At 45.4% G+C, this 22,577-nt stretch overlaps 1 protein-coding gene across 1 annotated transcript in view; it reads right to left on the minus strand.

Moving 5' to 3' along the window:
• Angpt2 (angiopoietin 2) overlaps window positions 1-22,577 on the minus strand; it is a 50,136-nt gene that overhangs the window by 17,135 nt on the left and 10,424 nt on the right. The window contains exons 2-3 of the mRNA XM_051169495.1: window positions 5,799-5,954; window positions 2,214-2,335 (exon numbers count right to left, since the gene is read on the minus strand). Of these exons, the coding sequence (XP_051025452.1) occupies window positions 2,214-2,335; window positions 5,799-5,954 (278 nt within the window). The remainder of the gene's footprint in view (window positions 1-2,213; window positions 2,336-5,798; window positions 5,955-22,577) is intronic.

The raw sequence follows: 22,577 nt of genomic DNA on the forward strand, positions 1-22,577 counted from the left end.
AGCACCTCAGGTGGCTGTTTAACAGGTCAAGCTGAGACTTTTCACTTTGTTAGATCCATGCAGCAAGGGCTTCTGTGGAGAAACTTCATGATATCATCATAAATAAACAGAAAATGATTTTAACTATTGGAAAGGCACAGACTTACTGACCCAGGTCAGTTAAACTGGGGGAAATACGAAGTGCTTAAACAAGGGTGCAATGCCAGGGCTTACCAAGACAAGAATTAAGGAAGCACAGCAAGCTGCCTCATGATTGGAAACTCTGTTCTCTATAGTGAAGAGACAAAGAAATCTCACCAAATCCTGAGATGAATTTTAAGATGTATAGGAAGTTCCTAGTATTTCAAAGCAGTTCTCTCTGTGTAGCAAAGTCTGTTCCAACAGGAGGTATAAAGTAAGGAGCCAGAGCTGAATTTTTCTAGAAAAAAGGCAAGCACTGACATTGAATACAGTTATCCCTTCATGGCCACAGGCTTTGCATCTGTGGATACAACTACCCTGGGGCTGAAATTATTGGGGGTACACCCATGCAAAATTTGCATACCCCCTCTTTTTTTTTTTTTTTAATATTACTGCCTAGGTAATACTGCCTAATTTGAGCACAGTTTTACACCATGTTATGTATTATCTGTAAGCAACATAGGACCAGTTTAAACCATAGAGGAGGATTATGCAGGCTGTGGGTAATACTGTCCTGTCTTATGTAAGGGACTCGGGAACCATGGATGTTGCTGTCCAAAGTGGACTATAGATCCAATCCCCTACACATCCTAATGATGGAGAGTTTACAGAGAAGACTCTGGGTGGCGTGGCGGGCATATTGACCTGATTTTGAAGCCCTGTAAAGAAGTTATTCAACAAACTGAGCAGTGCCACACTTCTGAGAGGCGGCGTGTTTATGGCAAGAGTTGCCGCCAGCATCCACAGGAGTCTTGCCAAGGGAAGCTAAGATTGTTGTGTCTCAATTATAGTCTCAAGTTCTCATTTCTTACTGTGCAGAAGGGAAATTTAAAATAGGAAAGAAAACTGTTCAGATAAGAAAAAAAAAATATCTATTTGCTTCACAAGATCCTAAATAAAAGAGAGGGTAAACCTGGTTACCCTGAGAACATGAAAAATAACTGCAGCTTAATTCTTGATTAACTCTGAGTGATGTGAACCCATGTTCACTGACCACCCCGCTTTCTGGATAAAGAGAGAGACATCCTATTAGGGATGTTAGATCCAGGCTCAACTGAAAACAAGAAAGTAAGCACCACATTATTGTAAAACTACTCTCTGCTGTCCCCCAGAAGAATAAACATGTGGAAACAGTTTGCACTTATATAGATTATCTTGGAGATTTTTAAATATTTAATTTAAAATTTAACACAATTGTACTTCACATTGAGGTTCCCTTTCGCCCCATTGCAAGGCTTTTAAGGTATGTACTGATGTGTGCATGCTAATGAGCAAGGGCGTGGGGGTGGACACATGCCACTGCTGTACACAGAGGCCAGGAGGCAGTTTAGTGGACTTGGTTCTCTCCTTCCACCTTTATGCATGTTCTGGGAATCGAACTCGGGTTGTCAGGCTTGTCTGGCAAGCACTTCTACCTGCTGAGCTGTCAAAGTCTCCAGATCTCATATGTTCTAAGAAGAAAGTATTACACCACAGAGGCTCTCCCAGCTTTCCTTGTGTGGCTCATCTTGCAAGAAACAAGGTCCCCACCAGGCAAGGCAATGCACGCCTTTAGTCCCAGCTAGTCTAGGGCGAGTGAGGCAGGCATTTTTCTGTGAGTTCAAGGCTAGCCCCCTCTACATGGTAAGTTTTAGGCAAGCTAGGGAAGAACACCAACACACCCCACTACTGCCACCCTCTCCACCAAAGGCCAAGAAATTGTTAAGGTTAATATTAAATGACTCGGGCGGTGTTACTTCACAGCCCCACTAGGTTTTCTACATGTGGATTAAATTGCGTAGTGTTGAGGCAATTTGGAAGATTTTTACCTGAGTCTTTACAGGCCCAGAATGAAAACCAAAATTCAGGATTAATCAGAAGTTTGAGGTATTTTCACATATTCTCCTTGCCTCTTGTTCTCAGGGCCTCTGACCCATACATGCTCCAAGTAGGAGCCATCATTTTGGGGAAGCCATGCTTTTAGTCACGGGAGGCAGGCTGAGTGTCTAGAAAGGACACAGTTCGGAATCTCAAGTCTCTTACAGTGTTGTTACCTGTTCTTATCTTGTAGCTTGTTTATTTCACTGGTCTGGTCCAAAATCTGCTTTTCCAGTTTATTGGTAGAAATAGAATGTTGAAGAAGCTGCAACTCAAGCCTTGTTGTCTGGTTTAATACCTGTATATAACCAAAAATAAAAAATTCAAAAGGACTGCCTGTCCTGAGCAGTATGATGGAAGTAAGCCCTTTCTCGTCCTCCAGTCCTCAGAGCGGTCAGAAAGCGTGTTAGTCATTAGCCCAGCTGTCTTCTCTTATACCACAAAACATGATCAGATCTACTCCCGCTTTTTCCATCCTCCAACTTTCTCCCCAAACACAGTCTCCTCCCCAAATTTCTTTTTAACATCCAGCCAAGTTCACGGCTACCCATATAAGTGTGGGCGTGGGGGTGTCCACTGCAGCATGGGACACCTTCCAGTGCCCACACACTTTAAAGGAAAAAAAAAAAAAAGATTCTACTTTCCCCAGCAGCAGTCAGCTGCCAGGAGCTCCTCAGTAAGGGATGGGGTCTAGAGAGCTCCTCCCGCATCTGGGCTTGGCACGTTGTTTATGCTCCTAAAGAGTTTCACGTTATGGAGCACACCTAGCTGTGTTAACTTTTAAATCCATTTGTAGTAAGTAACAGCTCCGGGAAATAGCTGGTATCAGATCATATATTATATTCCTCCTTCTATAATATCTTATTGTTTTACATAATGTAACAAATGGGGGTATTAAAAACATATTATAGATCGAAAAATATAGATGAATAAAAAAGTTGTCGCAGCCTAGCAAGATGGCTCAGCAAGTCAAGGCATTTGCCACCAAGCCTGGTGACCTACGTTCACTCCCCAGGATAGGGCCAACTCCTGCAAGTTGTCCTTACACACACACACACACACACACACACACACACACACACACACACCATGAATGCATGCAAACTAAAGAAATCTAATAATTTTTAAGTTTATTTAAGTAATTTCTTTCTGTCAGTGGACAAAGCAACAACGACACACGCTTCTTTGTGTGACAGTAAAAGCTCATTGCGAGCCTGCCATCTCCCACCAGCTTTTACCCACTTGTTAAGCCCTTTTTTTTTCTTTCTTTCCTTTCTGTTTCTCTTGTTCCTATTTTAAAAGTCTCTCTGGCCAATTAGGGAATAGTGAAATCTCAATATCCAGTGGAAGCCAGTGTGGCCTATTGTGTGGGCTCTTTGGTGCCTGGCTGCCTCCCAGCAGGAAGAATCAACTACTCACATCCTTGTGTGGTGTCACTCAGGATGTGATATCACCTGTTCATGGAAGTCTGAATCGTTGCCCAGCAACCAGGGACCTTGAAAAAGAATCATTGTTCGTGGGGGTCCTAGTCATCAACACAGCCCTGGCCTGTCTCACCATGCAGGTGCCAGGCATGTCTGGTCCTGGTCAAGCCTGGCTGAGGTCAGAGCAGAATGCTTCTGGAAATGAGCAAAGGACTGGGCTATGTTAGCAATGCCATCAGTTCAGCCTTGGTCTCCGTCTTCTCTCTACAAACATTCAAAACCTGTTCATTCTTTAAAGAATGGGACAATCTGCTCTTGTAATTAATTCATGAGAATTATAAGATGAGGACAGATTTGAGGAGAGGCAGAGAAAGATGCCAATGGAACCTTCTTGATTTATGAGTGGTGTGTGTATGTGTGTGAGGGGAGAGAGGATGGCATCTGTGTGGAGGCATGCGCATGTCATGGCACACGTGTGATGGTCAGAGGACATTGTTAGGACGTGTTTTTCTCCTTCTGCCTTTTTGAGAGGTTCTCTTACTTCTGCAGTGCTATGTGTTCCAGGCTAGTCGGCCCCCAATCATCGGGGCAGTTCTGTCTCTGCATCCCATCTTGCTTTAGGAGCATTGGCCTTATGGGTGGGCACCCCCACCTCCAGCTTTCTTTAAATGGGTTCAGAGGATTAAACTCTGGTCATCATGCTTGTGTGGCAAGTGCTTTAACCCTCTGAGCCATCTCACTGGCCTTCACATCACTTTTCTGAAGGGGGTGGTATGGTTTAACAGATCTCATGGTTCTAAGTTAGCTGGTACCAAGTTGTCCAGGTCAGTGATGGCTGTAAGATCTCAGACCTCTAACTGTGTATGGTGCCTAATAATCTTATTCTGACATTCTAGAAGAATTCTGCATATGACAAGACAAGTTCATGTTTTAGTTTGAGCCTATTCCATCTTTCCGTAAATGTTTAATGGTTGCTATTAACCGGATTGAGAGTCTAAGTTAGCCTCTCAATGTCCTTCCTCCGGCTCACCCATGCTGGTATGTTTATTTGGATCCTGCAGCTGTTTTCTCTCCATCCCTGGCAGGTTTTCCTGTTAGTCTCAGCCATAGGATGTCTAACTTCACAGTGGCACTTTTTAAATCCTGTGATCTTACACAGGATGTTACAAAGGTTTAGATAGTTGGTCTCTGTCCTAACATTATTTTATTGCTTGTATCAAAAAAAAAAAAAAAGAAAGAAAGGTTACATTGTGCTTACTGGATGTGTTGGAAAAGCATGATAACCCAGAGTTACTGTCAAAGCTGCAGAATGTCACTTCGCTGTTACTGTTTTATCAATTGGCTTGATACATGGACACATTGTTTCTTTCTAACCTGTTGTATCTCTTCACATTACCACTAAGAAGCAAGATTAAATCTCAGTACACTGTAAACTATGGAAAATGTGTGTTTCTTTATATCGCCCCTAAATGCTTGAAAGACGATAAGTAAATAATTCCTTACTCTGTTCTCCATAAAAGTTTTTGGTCTACTGTTTTCTCTACAAAAACAATTTTTTTTTTTTTTTTTTTAAGAGAGTCTCTGAAAGGAGATTGTCACCATGCTAGTGGTGTCTTGGGGTACAAGAGGCATGTGGTTTTTCTTATATAGGGCCTGTTGTCTTGTGCTGACATCTAGCAGTTGTTCCTTTTATCTAAAGCAGCAGATGGGTACCAAATATTGGGGTGTTTTACACTGGGGACCCTCTTGTTTTCTTTCTTTCTTTCTTTCTTTCTTTCTTTCTTTCTTTCTTTCTTTCTTTCTTTCTTTCTTTCTTTCAGGATTGACATAGTTCAGAGCACAATGACACTAAGTTCCGAAGCTTCTAAGAAGTAGGATCCTCAGGAAGCAGACCTACAGAAAAAGGAGCACCTGACCAGACCCACTCTCCTATGGGACTCTTGACTCTGGATTGTGCCCTGTCTGTGGCACCTTTATTCCGTCAGTACTTCCTCCGTGAATCCATTCCACTAACTGCATTAGCAGTTATCTCGACCCTGGGTCTAGATTTAAAAACAAGCAGAGCTTGGATATGAAAATAATGTCTAGCACCTAGAAGAGGCTAGTAAAGCAAAGAAACATTTATCTTCGAGTATTAAGCTGTGGATAACATGCAAACAGCTAGAAGGTCCCAATAGAAGAGATTAAATTTAGCGACAGTTGTGAAAATGAAAACTTCGACTGTCCTCTAACCCCTCAGTGCTGAAGCCACCGTGCTTCCTCCACAGTAGCTTTCCATTATCCCTCTGCACAGGCAGCCACAGGCACGTGAGCTGTTAGCTCCTGCCTGTCACTTACCTGGGCTTCCACGTCAGTCAGTTTCCGAGTCTGTGCCGCTGTCTGGTTCAGCAAGCTGGTTCCGATCTCTATCATCACGGCCGTCTGGTTCTGCACCACATTCTGTTGGATCTCTACCATCTCCTTCTTCATGTTCTCCTGTATGTAATTCTCCAGCTAGGATGGAGCACAGGATGGGCAAACGGCCATTAGTCACATGGTTAGAGGCCTTGTTCCTAAATGGTTGTCATTTGCCGTCCTTCCTAAAACATTGTTTGTTTAAGGAAGTAAGATGGCTCCCGCAGCCAGGAGCACTAGCGCTATTACTTAACACATCGCCCTTTGGACACTGATTCCCTTGTATGTAAATTAGCATCTTCAATGAGTAAATTGAACACTTCAAGGAGGAGACCATGCTTCTACGTGAGGATGTTACTTAGTGCTTAAAAATTCTTTTTATTCTTTTTGTACAAAGTATAGGGGTTTTGTTTATTTTATTATTATTATTAAACTGAATATGAGAGCTATTTCTAGTGCCTTTTTAAAATTTGGAAGTCTCTATGGAGGGTCATTGTGTTTATAGGGCCATTCAGGTATCAAAGTTCCTCTGAAACCTTAACCAGTGATGATGATTCTTCTTCCTCCTCCTCCTCCTCTTCCTCCTCCTCCTCCTCCTCCTCCTCCTCCTCCTCCTCCTCCTCTTCTTCTTCTTCTTCTTCTTCTTCTTCTTCTTCTTCTTCTTCTTCTTCTTCTTCTTCTTCTTCTTCTTCTTCTTCTTCTTCTTCTTCTTCTTCTTCTTCTTCAAGACAAGGTTTCTCTGTGTAGCCTAGGCTCTCCCAGACTAGCTTTATAGACCAGACTGGCCTCGAACTCACAGAGATCCGCCTGCCTCTGCCTCCCAGTGCTGGGATTAAAGGTGTGCGCCACCACGTCCAGTTTAACCAGTGCTTCTTAACATCTTCCTTTAAGAGTAAGAACGTAGTATGGGCAGAGGAGAGCTCATTCCTGTGTGATCACGGCTTTCTTGTTTTTGAGACTCAGTGTGTCTCATAAAAGCTGCTATGCAGCCCATGGATTTGTACTATAAATGTGCTGTTCCCGCTGTGTGTTTGCTCTTGGCAGTGCCCTCTCCGTCAGTCTCCCACCCTCCACACGATCTGTCTGGATAGTTAGCGGTCACTCCTTGCTGATCAGTGTTTCATGGTTACTGAGCAGATCGATTACAACAGCGAGGCATGTCCTAACACTCTCTGGTCATTTCTGAAAACATGAGGGTGAAGCCACCACTATAACACAGAGATGAAATGCTGCAAAGCTGCCATAGCTGTGTATAGCAAGCAGGCTAGCCTCTCATGCTGGCCTAGCCCAAGACCTCAGTGTAGTATCCTTCTCAATGCATTCTTCTCTTCCCTCTGCTTTGACTTGGAATGCACTGCTTACAGGATTGCATGGGCAGCAGTTTGTACCTGTGAGACTGGGTCACGGCCAAGTCATCTAGAACTGTCCTCCGCACTTAGTTCTTCTCCATTCCCAGCAAAGACAGCATTTACAGAGATATTTACTGAGAGTCTGGAACTAGGAAGATATCCTGACCCTGTATTAGTAAAAGCCGTTCTCAGAAACAACAGCCCCCCCCTCCCCCCGCCAGGCTAATGTACGTGAAGGTCTTGGCTTCCCTTTTCTCACTCTGAAGCATGCAACTAGAGAGGGATATAAGCCCTCTAACTCCTCCCTCCCCATTTTCAAGCTTCTGGGTCAAATGTGGTTGTAACTGTCAAGAGACAGAAGACTGTTTATAAATGGAGCATTTAAACTCAAGATGCAATTTAAAATTAGAACTGGAAGGCTTTTTTCAGAAGTCTTAATTTTTAGAAATACATTTTCCTCATTCCATTACTATATCTTTTTCTAAGCTTGAAGACAGAGAATTCTAAAAGGTCAGTAACTGAGGGAGAGAGAGCAGGAAGAGGAGGCGTGGCAGCCATGTGTGTGGATACACTTGCGCAATGCTCATTGATTTAACGCACTTCCTTCTCGTGACACTGGCCCCTGCAAGGTGGGGAAGGTGGCCCACGAACAGTTACATCATGTGACCCAGTTTTCCCAGAGGCACTGAAATACAGTTCTGAGAGGCCGTGCCTGCTTAAGGAAGGGTACACTCCTGAACTGACACAGCCGCAGCAAGCCCCGCCACAGCGGTTGATGTCTCTTGATTGCTTTCCATGTCTCAGCCACTCTCTAGTGTTTCCGCGGGCTTTGAATGACCAGCTGAGAGTGAGCACAGTCTTCAAGCACAGTGTCAACTCATCCCCGAGGCCCCTACACACCTTCCAGCCTTCTAATAGCCAACAGGGATATAGCTCAGAGGTGGCTTGAGCCCTCTGGGTTTCCTGCTGCTTACAAACAGACCCCCTTCACTTGGTTCACAGCCATTTTGGCCAGCAAGAAAGGCTAGAATTAGGGTAGGGGTTCTAGTTTGGTGGTGAAGCGCTTGGCTAGCATATACAAGGCCCTGAGTGCCGTCCCCCAGCACCATGAAAAGAAAAGAAAGCCTAGAATCAAAATTTATAAACACCAGCCGTGTCTCCCACAAATGTCATGACAAAAGAAGCTGCTTTTCTTTTCCAACAACTAGTGCTAATTTTGAGATGGGAAGGCTGTGGCTGCTCATCCGATAACGTGAAGGCGGCCATTTCCAAATGGAGGTCTCCTTCGTACAGCGGCCTATCTACAAATCATGGCATCGCAGGCAACCCGAGGCTAACTGCCGACATGAGGCTCCACCTGGACACTGCCCTGTCTCTGGGCATGTGTAAATTCATTCTATTCTAATTGGTCACCCTGGCATGTCGTTCTGATCAGTGACTCTTAAGGCTTTTAATCCCTATGGCCACAACCCAGACATACAGAGCTCTGCTCAGCGAAGCCCATCCTGGCCTAAGAAGTCAGCCCGAAGGAGGAGGGGGTAAATAGAACTGCTCTCCCATGGATTCCCTTCTTGTCACCCTCACTCAGCTGCTCCAGGACCCTTGAGCCTACCGGCGGAGGCCCATGGTTCTGAGTCCACGTGGGAGGCTTCACGTTCTCCTGACCTTTGACATCAGCTTCCTGTGATCATGTGGTGACTGCTCCGTGGGCACAAGGGTCTCTGGAAAGATCCCTGTATATGTGTAAGAGGCTGGTGTACATTCTGGCTAGATGCCCTGTCAGCTGACTTAGGTCAGCCTGTGCTCGGAGGTTCACTTCTAATGGGTAAAGGACCTTGGGCTGCTGGTCCTTTATTGGTCCTATGCTCTGACCCTGCAGCCTGTCTTCACTCTGTAGTAGGAGAACATTGTCATTTGATGTTGGACATATTCTTGATACACTCTGTAAAGTCTGGCAACTCAGCACAGCTCAATGCAGAATAAACTGCATTAATGTGTGTGTGTATGTGTGTGTGTGTGTGTGTTTGTGTGTGTGTGTGTGTGTGTGTAATGTCAAATATCCTCTCAGACTTTTCATTACTCCTCAGCCTTTTGAATGAGCAGACTTAACAGGAAATGTACTCTATTGTGAGACACCCATACAGAGTGATCGTACATTAAAATATCTCTCTAGTTACTTTATTTTTCAGACTGGAAAAAAAAAGTTGCCTCTCACTTTGCTGGCAAAAGGAAACCAGATGTAGTTTGCATCTGCCACTACGTGGAACTGCCATCAGCTTAGGGATCTGATGTCAGTCCCTTGACAATGGCATATTCTAGTTGAAAATGCTAGCGCATTCTAGGTAGACCTCAGTGGCCCCATTTGTAGATTCTGAGTAAACCTGAGTGGCCCATTCTCTTTCACTGGTGATTTTCTGTCCATCCAAGGAACCCTGTTTTCCTGGAAAAATAAAAATAATTTGAAGTTTCCTTGGACACATTGTGGGCCATCTTTTCACTGTGTTAAAAAAAAAAAAAAAAATACTATAACTGTTCCAACAGATGAGAGACAAAAAGGGAATGAGAGTCTTTGCTTTTTGCCTTTATTTTGTGACAGGGTCTCTTGTAGCCAAGCCTGGCTTTGAACTTCTGATCTTCCTGTCTCACCCTACCAAGCGCTTACTTTACTCGTGAGGCCTGCCATGCCCGGTTGTTCTTTCCTTCTACTTTAGTGACTTCTTCTTCCATGGCTGTGTCTCCCCGCCCCCACTTCTCCTTTGGACTCTAAGGAAGCCTCTGCCTTCTCTCCCACCACCCAGCCTTCAGAGTAAGAGAAACCAAATATGGATAGGATCTGTCTGTGGCTCACATTGTTCCCCGACTTTGCCTGTAAACGAGTCTCCATTCTTTCAGTTGGTAGTGCTCAGGACTGGCATCCTGTACTCTCTTTGACCTCTGCATTACCCTGTGTTGTCATCACGAGAGAAAGCCAGAGGTTGGGTACTTTGGAAAGTTAAGAGGTTTAATTAGGTTCAGTGGAAGTGGGTCAATAGGAAAGTGTTGCCTGGCTTGTACAAGGCCCTGGGTTCAATTAGCTCAGTCTGGCAAACTCAAAGCCTACAGAGCGTGATGCAGTTTCCCTGACAACATCGCAGCAGAGGTTATCACAGCAGGAGCTCATGTGACAGGGAGAGGTCTAATACTGAGGCAGAAACCAGAAATACCAGGAGGGGATAGTCTTGCTCTTTTAGAACACTCCAGGGTCCCAGGAGAACAACTTCAATCCCTTCCTAGTGCATTGCCCCCACCCTGTGACCTGTGGCTAGACTCCCAAATGATGGGTCCCACAATTTCCCAAAAACTGTGACACTGGGGACAAAGCTTCCACCATACAAACCCTTGGGAGACATGTGCAAACCAAAGCAGAGCAGTCCCCAGCTCTGTGTGCACATGGCCTCCCTGCTGCGCCTGTTTGCAGATATTAGAGCAGCAATACAGGCACATGAAGAAGCTCAAGAGAATGGAGTCTCTGGCCTGGGTAGTGACCTAGCATTGCATCTGGGCCAGGTCGATCACCTAGTCACCCCTAGGAAGGCAGGGTCACCTGAAGCCATTATAAAGAGATAGGAAAAATAATTAGCTCTTTAATGGGGTACTGTTTTTCTGTCCCCATATTCCCAGCCCTAACTCAGTCTCTTACAGAGCGCAGCCAGGCCATGCTGCCATGGAAGCCTGCCAACTTTTCTGAATTACTCAGAAAACAGTCACTTTCCTCTTCCCACTGATGTCTCTCCTGACGCTCTGGGCTTCTTTCTCTTCATAGCTCCTGTCGCTGCCCTGTAGCTGCCTGTCTACCTTGTTACCGACCTCCATGCTGGCTTAAACAGTGTAGCTTTTCCCCTTTGCTCCTCCAGTCCCCTCTTCTGGGTAGCTGCTGAGATGGACGGCTTGCCTGCACTAGAGTGTTTTTCTTTTAAACTCTAATAAAATTGGCTTTAAGCTTCCATCTGAGGCCATTCTTACATTCTTGTATTAATCAGACTTAGAGCCCAAAGAAGGGAACCCGAGCTCTTCTTCATAGAGATGCTGCTCAGAATCTCTCAACACACCTGTCCCTTGAGCCCTTTCCCTCCTGCATATGCTCCCCCTCTGTCTCCTGCAACAAGGATACATTTGTAATGTGCCGTTTAATTTGTTTTTAAATCCACCGCTCGAAGTGATTCTGTAACCAACAACACAAACATTTGATCTTATAATTAGTTTGAAATTTTGAACACAGGATTATGAAGCCTAGGAACGCTGTGTGGCCATGGCTGTTGACCTAGTGTTCTCTAGCCTTTGTCATGGGAACTCTGAGGCATCTGTTGAGGTCTCCAGATAGAAAGCTGGCAATGCCGGGGCCCTCCCCCTCTTCGAAGCACTGCTTTGTTGCTTTTGGTTTTCAAGACTCTAGCTTTTGCTGCCTAAGCATCTGTTCTCAGCAGTGTTGCTGGGGGATGCTGAGATGAAAGGGGATGGGCCAGGAGGCTCACGCCTCAGAGAAACCTTTGCCTTCCTAGGATATACGTGGGAGGCTGGTAGACAAAAAGCCCATTACCATGGGTTTAGGTCGTGTTCTGGTGGCCCCAGAGCTGGGGAGCAAGTGCCTCCCTGATTACCTTGTTTATAGACATCATCGTATATGACCTGGGGACACACATGTCACAGCAAGCAGCTCACCTCTGTTCTCTAAGCTTGCCTCCTTTGCATATTCAGTGTAAGTCAGCCTACTCTAGAAGGTAGACAGAAATTGGCTTTAAGCTTCCATCTGAGGGTATTCTTGCATTCTTGTATTAATCAGACTAGGAATCAGCCAAGGGCACTGGCTCCCAGATGGTTGGTTCATAGTACTTTTCTTAAACAGCAGATGAGCTTCCATTTGCCTTGGCCACGAGACCCCATCCCATGTAGGGCCTTCCAAGAACACTCCAATGCTTCTTCTTTTTTTTTTTTTTTTTTTTTTCTTCTCATCCACCATTTTTATTTTTTGTTGATTAATCTGAGCAGCTTTTTGTTATCTGACACAAGGTTTAGACAAGCTAGCTTCTTTGCCCCTTTCATCAGTATAAAGACACTAAGCATCATCTTGGTGACTCCTATACATCAAGATGCCATAGGTGGAACTGCTGGTGTCAGTTGGCAGCCTTATCCCCACTGAGATGATACAACTCAGCCAGATCTGTGTTCCTGCATGCTGCATGCAGTCAAATTACTCCTGGTTTGTTCCTGTCTTTCTGTGATGTGTTCATTTGCTGTGTTGTTGGGGTACCTTTACATACACCTATACCCCTTTGCTGCTGTGTCCACCCTACTATCATTGCTTCCAAATCTAGAAAGGAAGTATGTGGCTCCCCTTAAAACCTCTAGTCATTTCCTCCTGATACCGCAGCTTTTCCCATCAGCAGCTGCTATTCTGAATGTATGCAGGTTAAATGAAGCTTTGTAGAGTGGAGTGGCCATTTTGTTTGGCACATCACTCTGTAAAAGTGCCATACTGTTTCTCTAGTAGCTGTTAGAGCACAGGCCCATTCCACTCTACAGAGACCCATGCCTCAAGGGATAACATGTGGTAGACCAGGTGTCCATATGCAAAGCAGAGGGGGACAACACTGCAGGAGCAAAATGCTTTTGTTTTGTTTTCTAAGTCTCAGTGGATTCTCACATTCTTAGCCTGGGTTTCCCCAGGATCAGAGCCTGAGACCTAGGCAGGCATACAGGAAGTTTATTTAGGAAGAAGTCCCAGAGAATGGCCATGGAGGATGGTTGAGGAAGCCAGCAAGGAGGGACAGTAAGTGCAAACAAGAGGGCTCCATTGGCCACCACACTGGTGGCTGGTAAGATCCCCAGAAGACCCAGGGAACCCTAAGATCTGTCCTTCAGTAGTCACTGGTGGCCCTGTAGACACATGGGCTGTAATCCAAACGCTCCCACTCTGTTCTCAGAGAGTGGAGTCAGCCAGAAGTCTTGGAGGAGTGTCCACATTAAGGCCAGTCTCTGGGAATGACCCCAAAGGTTAAAAATGGTCACCAGAAGTGTGCCCTGTAATGGCACGATGACGCTATCAGGGCTCTTCAATAAGGGGAAATTGAGGTTCAGAAACCTTAAATGTCTCTCTTCCAGTGTCCAGAATCTGCCAGCTGACAGAACAGTCTTGGTGGGGTGGGGTTTTGAGCTGTGTCAAATGTGGCCTTTGATTATAGCTCTAAGCCATCAATTTGTGTGGTGCCTGTGTGGGAGAGCAACAGCAAATCTGAAAATGGCCCATCGGAGAGGGTGAGAAGGCAGACCGGAAATGCCAGCTGAAGTCCCTACAAGAGGACAGCAGACATGACCTTGCCTAAGCTGGAGCAGCCAAAGTATGGAGAAGAAATTCCTTTTAACCTCAGTAAATAAGTTGAATCCAGAAGATTTCACAGGTTTCTTCCATGTGTCTGTCACTAGGGAAATAAACTAGTTCATTCTGCTTATTAAAGGTGAGGTGAGCCCGGGCGTGAAGGTGGGCTTAACATGTCCCACAGTATGCCCTATTGTGTGCTGCCACTAGGGACAGATGCCAGCCAAGTCCTCTGTTTCTGCATTTCCTCTTTCTGGTAGCAACTTGAAGTTGCACAAGATTCATTGGAAAGAAGTTTGAGCTGATATTGGAAGCTGCTAAAACATAGACAGGGTTAGCTTACATGAAAACTCAGTCTTGTACCTGTCATCCATTCTTTACCTATGGTGATGTGTACCTGCCCTCCATCCTTTACCTATGGTGATGTGTACCTACTGTCCATCCCTTACGTATGGTGATGTGTACCTGTCATCTATCCTTTACCTGTGGTGATGTGCACCTGCACCCCATCCCTTACCTATGGTGATTTGCACCTACTGTCCATCCCTTACCTGTGGTGATGTGCACCTGCACCCCATCCTTTACCTATGGTGATGTGCACCTGCCCTTCATCCTTTACCTATGGTGACGTGCACTTGCCATTCATCCCTTACCTATGGTGATATGCACCTGCCGTCCATCTCCTCCCTATGGTGATGTGCACCTGCCATCCATCCCTTCCCTATGATGATGTGCACCTGCGTCCATCTCCTCCCTATGGTGATATGCACCTGCCATCCATCCCTTCCCTATGGTGATGTGCACCTGCCATCCATCCCTTCCCTATGGTGATGTGCACCTGCCATCCATCCCTTCCCTATGGTGATGTGCACCTGTGTCCATCTCCTCCCTATGGTGATCTGCACCTGTCGTCCATCCCTTACCTAGGTGATGTGCACCTACAGCCTACCCCTTACCTATGGTGATATACTCCTAATGCTCTTTACCCATAGCACTGTAGCTTTGCCTCATCCTAAACTGATTGCCCTGGAAGAAGGCACTTCCTCAGTGTAGACGATGCCTTTCTCCTGCATGCTCTCTGCTCTCTTGCCTGAGCATCCTTCTATATGCTTTGCCCTAGGTTAGAGACAAGGATATGTCTGTGCGGGCAAAGGCATATGTGTATTTGTCCCATCTTCATTAGTGGGTAGTGGTGCAAACCTGCAGAGACACTGTAGTGCCATGCTAGGGAGTCTCAGGCCACAGCATGCTCTTCATTTTGGCCACAGCTATTTTAATTTAATGATTTCATATTAAACTTTGCTTTTCTGACCTAGGTAGGGGGAAGCCATCCTCTTTAGTTTGATTAGATTATCTCTCCTTTAACCTCTGGTTCTGTTCCCACTCTTGTAAGTTTTTAAGGCTAGTTTTTTTTTTTTTTTTTCATACTTGTAGTCCCTTGTGTGCACATATTTCACAGGACTGTACTTGTGCCTGTACCTTTCTGAAGCTAAAAGTGACCAGTCTTTTTATAACTCACATTAGAAACACAGACTGCTTCACAAGGCCCTGCCTTACACATCAAGTTTTAAAGTTGAAATATGCCTTTAAACATTTTAACAAACTCATCTTAAATCTTATTAGCAGGTTTTTGTGTTAGTGTTTTGTTGTTGTTGTTGTTGTTTTTAAAGAGCCAAAGTCTCATGAAGCCCAGGCTGACCTGGAACTCCATACAGCATGCTACAAGCCGGGCCTTGAACTCATGACCCTCCTTCCTCAATCTACCTCCCAAGTCTGGGATTGCAGGCAAGAGCCGATCACACCTGGATATGTATGCATACTTAATTTTTAAAGGAAAAATACTTCAGGAGCTGGGAATATAACTCAACTGACAAGAGTGATTGCCTATCATTCATGAAACCCTGGCTTGGTCTTCTGCACTGCATTAAAAACAGGTGCTTGCTATCTCAGCACTCAGGATGGAGTCGGGAGTATAAGGTCATGCTCAGCTACATAGCAAAGTCAGGCAAGCCTGGGCTACATGAGAATGAAGCAGCCGCGCAGGGAGAGCATGGTTGTACCCAGCATCCTCTCAAATGAGACAAAGCATGCAGTGGTGTAACTTTCTCTCCTGACTATAGTTTATATTCATTTCTGCATCTGAAATTTGATAGAAAGTATGTTAAGTACTTGTCAGCGCATTTTTACTCTGTGCCCTTTACATTTTGACAGTTAAACTGGCTCCACTGTTCACTTTGTATGTCTGTAGAAAGTCCTGAGCATGTTGTACTTCTGCCTGTGGCTTGTAGTCCATCAGAACTGCAAACCACATGCCCTGCGTTCTGTGGGTGGATGTCCTTTGATTCCACTGAGAACAGGCCCAACTGGGAACTGCAAAATGGTGATTAAGACTTCGGACAGATCACCGAATGTCTAATTGTGTCTCCTGACCCAAAATAAGCAAGTGTCTACCACAAAATACATGCTGTGCCGATCTTCTCATTACAGCGTTCCAGCTTAGGGCTGGTGTTGCTGCTGACTCCTCTTCAGAGGAGGATGCTCAGGTTTCTGTTGCGAGGCTGTCTGTCTATGTCTTTGTGTGTATGTATGTGTGTGTATGTGTCTCTGTGCTATGTGTATCTGTGTCTGTGTATGTGCTGAGGTTAAAAAAAAAGCAACTTTGTGTTTGCTCTGACACTGCCGTGTTCTCTTGAGATAGGGTCTCTCACTGAACCTGAAGCTCACTGATTGGGCTAGTCAGACAGAACACACACACACACATGCACACACACACATGCACACACACACATGCACACATGCACACATACACATGCACACACACACGCATACACACACATACATGCAAAGATGACAGACAGGATATTTCCCATGTTGGCCTCAGTACAAGTTATTGAATGAATTCTTATTTTAAAGACAATCTAAGACTGTGAGCTAGATGCTACCCTACCCTGTGTACTCCCTGCATTATGACTCAACAAGAAGAACTTTAAAGGACAAGATGTTCAAAACAAAATACTTAATGTATTTTGCTGTGATGGGTCAACCTTGCTTAAAATGGGTGATCTTATGTCTCTGTGCCTACCACCTGAGACTACCTACATAGTGCCTGGAGAGGGAGCTTGGGAATGTGAGTTCACTTGCAGAGATCTGTGGGTGAAACTGCTCTAGCTGCCTGAGGACGGGTAAAGGATTCAGTTAGGTAAATTAGTAATTTAGCATTCCGTAACACGACTCTTTCCGGATCAAGCATAGAAGGCATGTGCCCCTTGGAAGCCCAAGAAAGAATTCATACAGTTCCCATTAGTCTAAAAATAAATAACAAATAAATAAATGTCTGAGTCATGCGTTGCATTTCTGTGGAGTTCTGTGGCAGAGAGAACATATGCTGTGCTGTGATTGGTGCATCTGCCCGGTGCCCGGCGGAAGGAGGCCATAGTGCTCCAAGTGAAATAAACAAATTGGTTGAATTTAAATCTGTCTTGAGTTCCCCCAGTGCACTGAGTGTGCCGTGCTTTTGAGCAGCAATGTAGAAACCTGAGTGAAATGCCTGTGCCAGGACAGAGTGGCTAGGGAGAGCCGTTCTACCTGTCTCTGAAGCTCTCCTGCACGAGAGGCAAATGCCAGCTCAGCTCCATAGGATCTACTGGGCCAGCAGGGTCAAGCTTTCCATTTTTCACTGGGAAAGCAGACAGAAATCCTGTGGAGCTGGCCACCGGGCTCAGTTGTCTAGTGGGCATAAAGCTCGGAGCTCAGTCCCTAGCACCATATAAGCTGGTCACGGTCACCAGCATCTGTAATCCTGGGACTTAGAAGGTGGAGGCAGAAAGATCAAAGGGTTGTGGTCATCCTTCACTATATAATGAGTTCAAGGGTAGCCTGGGCTATATGAGGCCTTGCTCTGAATTGAAGAGGGGGAGCAGGAACAAGAAGAAGAAGAAGAAGCTCACTGTAATAGGTTAGCATCTCAAAATCAGGTTGACCAAATGAACACAGATCCCAGAGTCCGCAGTAAGGCACCCTGAGGCCCTGCAGTGAGCAGATAATACCACTCAAGGGAAACCCACGGCATGTAACTCTGTCAACTGTTGGAAGAACCAGCGGCTCTGGACCCGTCAGTATCACTGTCTGATTGTCCTTCTGCAAAGCTGAATTTCTGGTTGCTGTTGTTGCAGAAAGCAAGCCCGAAAGTAGAACTTCTGGGGGCAAAGCTAGAACTTCTGGGTCAGTGTCCACTTTGAATCCAAAGGAGCTGTACAGTGCCTATAGGCTAAATCCACTCCATTTGTATTTAAGAAACCCATTCAGAATGCTGAGACAATTTGAGGCCAGCCTGGGCTACATAGCAATACATTGTCTCTTGAAAAAAAAAACAAAACTTAACAAAACACTATTTCTTGCAGTCCACGTGCATTTGTGTTTTGAAATGACTATCAAGTACTTTACATATTTGGACCTAATGTTTAGGCAATTAATTTATTAGGCATTTGTTTCAACCTAGGGGTGCTGTGAAAATAATAATAATAATAATTAGCGAGACACTTCAGATGCCAGGAACTAAGAAAACTGAAAATGCATCGCTCAGAGCCTTGCCTTCAGTGTGATAGGAGCCCATGCCTCCCTTTTCCTTCCATGCCTCCTATCAAGGTGTGGCCTTTAGTTGCTATCTATGCGCTTGTTGGAAAACTAGAAACATAAAACAGAACCTCTGAGTCACCTAAGACCTTAGCTAGACCTTACCAGAGGTCTTATACGTCAATATTTTTCTAACTTTTGATATTCAAAACAGCAGCCATGTTCCTTGCGAGTTTGCTGGCAGACTCTGTCCTCTTTAGGTGAACAGCTCTTCCAAGCAGCGAGTATTTGGTAGCATGTTCTTGGAGCAGCGCTCGGGTGCTCAGGGGTCCTGGGCTTGCCCCAGGGCCAGTGTGTTTGGCTGGTAGGTGAAAATACCGTATGGACATCAGCTTTCAAAGGGCGATCTTGCCAAGTGCTGCTCACGACTTATAACTTGCACGTATCCTGTCCTCACTCGGTCTTAGGTGGACAATTCTGCAACCATGAGTTATGCAGAAAAGCCAAATGGACTTGAGAGCCACGGCCATTTCGGAAGTAAAGCTTCAGCATGACTCTCCAAATGCTTGTGGTAAAAGTACAAGGGACTTGACTTGTTTTCCCATAATTAGTTGCAGTTCTGGAGGTCTGCCCTGCTCCCCAGCCCTCTTGCCTTGCATTCATGGCTGTTCGAATGGAAGCTAGTGGAAAATTCCTGTCCCCTTTCAGTCCGCTGCCATGAGTTATAAAAAGCATGCCATTCAGAAATGACTTTTATTCTGCGTGCTTGGATTTTTACTCACAGAATGAAGTGGGGTGGGGGGGGGGAGGATGGATTTTCAGAGCTATGTTCTACTTATCAATGAGGTTAGGGGCTGCAGTACCAACCCAGGTCACAGAGCTGTTGGCCCAGTTCCGCTACTTCTTTAGGGGCTCGTATTGATAGCACTGAGGCCATCTGAGTCACAATGACTTTAGCCCCACAGGTCACTCAGAGCTGGCCCTGCCTGGTTTGCTTGCTGGGAATGATGAGCAGGCACAGAAGACGGTGGTAGCAAACGTTTCCTAGGTGTTATTAGATCTATTTGTCTTAATCAAAACATGAATCATCTTGCCCCATTTTTAAACCAGAGCACACTCTGATTGTCCTGGGATTTGCTCTTGACTCCCGTGAGCCTCTTTAGCTTGATCTTGACAGCTTCCCTCAGATGCAGGAATTCAAATTTAAGAAGTGTGGGTGCCAGCTCTAACATTGCAGCTCTGCCACTTACTGAGTTCCCCTGCTCAAAGGACCTACCCTGGAGCTTGGCTGTTTCTGGGGATATTCATTTGGAGCATTTGGTTCCTTGGAATCTTGCCCCCCTCCCCGCATGCGCCCTGGGGTGTGTTTCAAGGCCAAAGTTAGAGCTGAAGTGAAGGATTTGCCCCCAGCGCTTTTCCTGCCTTTCAGTATTTTCCAGCTGGGAGCTGCAAACCTCCCAAGGCCTTCCTTCATTCCTAAGCTCTTCAGCTGCAGCCTCTGTGGTGGCTTCAGTTGCCTTTGATGACAAAGTCCCTATTAAGAGCAAGTGCCTCCAACAGAACCTGAGTCCTCGTCCCCACCATTATCCTCAGGACCCCCACATGGGCCAATTACAGCAAAGGAACTGTTCTTGTGGCGCGCGCGCGCGCGCGCGCGCGTGTGTGTGTGTGTGTGTGTGTGTGTGTGTGTGTGTGTGTGTTCCTATTAACTGCTCAGGAAGCAAGGGACACCAGCTCTAAGAGAGACCCTGGTGTGAGGTGTGTTCAGCAAGCACACCTTCTGAAGGGCCATGCTATCTAGAAAGACCTACTAAAGGAAGAAAACTCGCAGAGTTCAGAGAAGTAGGCTCTACTTTGAACAGCTTGTGTATGCCAGTCCTTCCTGTCCCTTAGATGATAGGAAAGGGGGTGGGGATGGGGGCAAGGTAGCAGCATCAGGTCTCCATGAGCAGCCAGTGGACACTTGGGCCTTCCTTCCATCCCCACCTCACTTTCCATCCCTTGAGTCTTCTATTGTCTCCATTCTAACCCCTGACCATAACCTTGGGGAAATGCATTATATTTGTCCAGTACTTAAACCTACTGCAATAATCTCTCACTTGAGAGTTCTCCCTCCCTCTACACCACTACTCAGCTCGGGCCCTGAATGGCAGAATTTATATTGGAATTCACGCCAAGCTGCTTTTGAGTCATTTTAACAATATAGACTCCAAAGATAACAGTGCAGAGGTATATAGCACATGGGTTTGGCAGACAGAGAAGTACTGAAGTATGGACTTCCATAACAGAGCACGCATCCACCTGAACTTACACATGGGCATGAAAATTGTGCTGTATAACAGATCACTCCCCAGTAACAGGGGGAGCACGTTTCAACACACGCAACAGTGTGAATGAGTCATTGAAAAAATAAAACTACGGAGCAGAAGTACTGCCTGAACTTAAAACGTGGTTGCATACGCCTATAACGAGCAGGTAGCAAAATAAAGACTAGCCTTGAGCAGAAAGGACCCACGCAGGGAGGGGAACACCGAACCCATCAGTTGTGCTGGCTCCCCTCCGTACACTGGGATGCGGTGCCATTACACAGACACGTGTATGTACTTTGGGATGAATGGACTGCTGGCTGTGTGATTTACTCCTTGAAAAACTGACCTAAGTTCCAGAGTACAGCATAGCGCAGAGCCTAAAGCAGCTGAGCAAGAAGTCCGAATCAGAAAAAAAACTAGAAACCTCATTTGTTTGGTGAAATAGGGATGCAGGGGCAAGAGGACCTGATTGGCACCGCTCTGTCTTGATAACTAGTTTACTCATGAATCCTCCTGTGCCCTAAAAACCTCCCCTGGCCTCTTGTCTCCGGTGTCTTTGCACATGGCTCTTATGGCCTGGGGAGCAGCTTGCACCTGTGATCCCCAAGGCTGAGTTACCACAGAAGTTACTATCCGTGGTGGATCTCAGGTCTGCTTCCGGGTCTGGGCCATGTGAGAAGCAGAGCTTTGAGGGAGGCAGGATAGCCATTGGCTGCAGGGCTCCTCATGCTCCCTCCCCATATGGAGGCAAGCCTGTCCTCCCCTCCCCCTCCCCTCTCCCTCCACACCCCACACCCCCTCACCCCATCCACCTCACAGATCTTGCCCCTCCCTCAGCAGGACACTTCCTGTCTCTGCACTCACAGCCAGGCAGCAAACCAGAACCAGGTCCCCTGCTTCCGCCTCCCTTGTTTCTGGCTTATTCAACATAACAGGTGTGCTCTAGAAGTGGCAGCTGTGCGCAGTGACAGAATAGCAAGTTTGGGGAACAAAATGAAGTCTACTGTGTGTCCTGAGGACATAGGAAGAAGTATAAGCCAGGTATCCAAGGCCACTGCAAATCTGCCTTATCATAGGAACTTCTGAGGTGAAAAAATAAATAAATGTAGTTTTGCCATCTGTGCTGTCCCTTCCTGTGTCTCCCCAAGTTGAGTCTCTTCTCTGAATGAAAAAGAGATCCTCTCCCTGACGTGAGTATAAGTTGAACAAGACATGGAGATTCATGCTATCATGTGATTTGTATGTTAAAGATGCAATCAGAAGGAGAAGCAGATACAGATTTTCCATTACTACCTCCAAAGGGAACTGTATTTAGTATGGTCTGAAGTTGGGTACACATACATTAGAAAGTGAGTTCTGATTAGGCTTCATTTTTAACTAATGTTTTTTTCTCTCAAACAGCAGCACTTTTTAAAGAACATTTCACTGTACAATGTAGTTAAAATTATACTTGTCAGAGTTCTTGTTAACCCTTTATTAAGGTCAAGTAAGGTTTTCTAAAAGAAAAATTGAATCTGTTCCTTTGTAGTTAAAAATAATAAGGAATTTCACAAATACACCACGAATGTTAAACAGATAATTAGCTTGTGGTTGGAATTTGATGGTTTCATGTTACCCAGCAAAATGTAATGTATTCTCTTTAGCAGCATTTTTGCACCAAACTTTCCCATTAAGGAGCCCAGTTTATTCAGGGAATTTTAAAGCTACATCTGTATCTAATAAGTGTTCAAGATTCCAAAGACGAGATGGTCTAATAAAACCCAAGACTCCAGTTATCTTCAGACTAATGTTTATCGTTATCTGGTAGATGCCCCCAAAGACTGATATCATCTGTTGACTCTAGAAATTTAATAGCATTAAAAAAAAAAAAAAAATGCTTTCAGAAACCCAGAAAGAAATCAGAGGAAACCCTGCCTCCGAGTAATTCTGCATCTTGTCCAGCCAGGCATGCAGGTTGACTGGTTAGCCCAGGGTCCCTGCCTAGAAGGTAGTAGGAGTCTATCCATTAACACTGAAGTGGTTCTGACTTTGTTGAACAAAGCATGGCGGGACACTTCTTCCTGGTTGCAGACAAACTACCAAAGCCTGAGGTGATAAAAATGCATTTGAAAAGAAGTAGCCATTTTAATGGGCTCCCTGT

The sequence above is a fragment of the Acomys russatus genome, chromosome 27, assembly GCF_903995435.1.
Source record: "Acomys russatus chromosome 27, mAcoRus1.1, whole genome shotgun sequence".
NCBI lineage: Eukaryota > Metazoa > Chordata > Mammalia > Rodentia > Muridae > Acomys > Acomys russatus.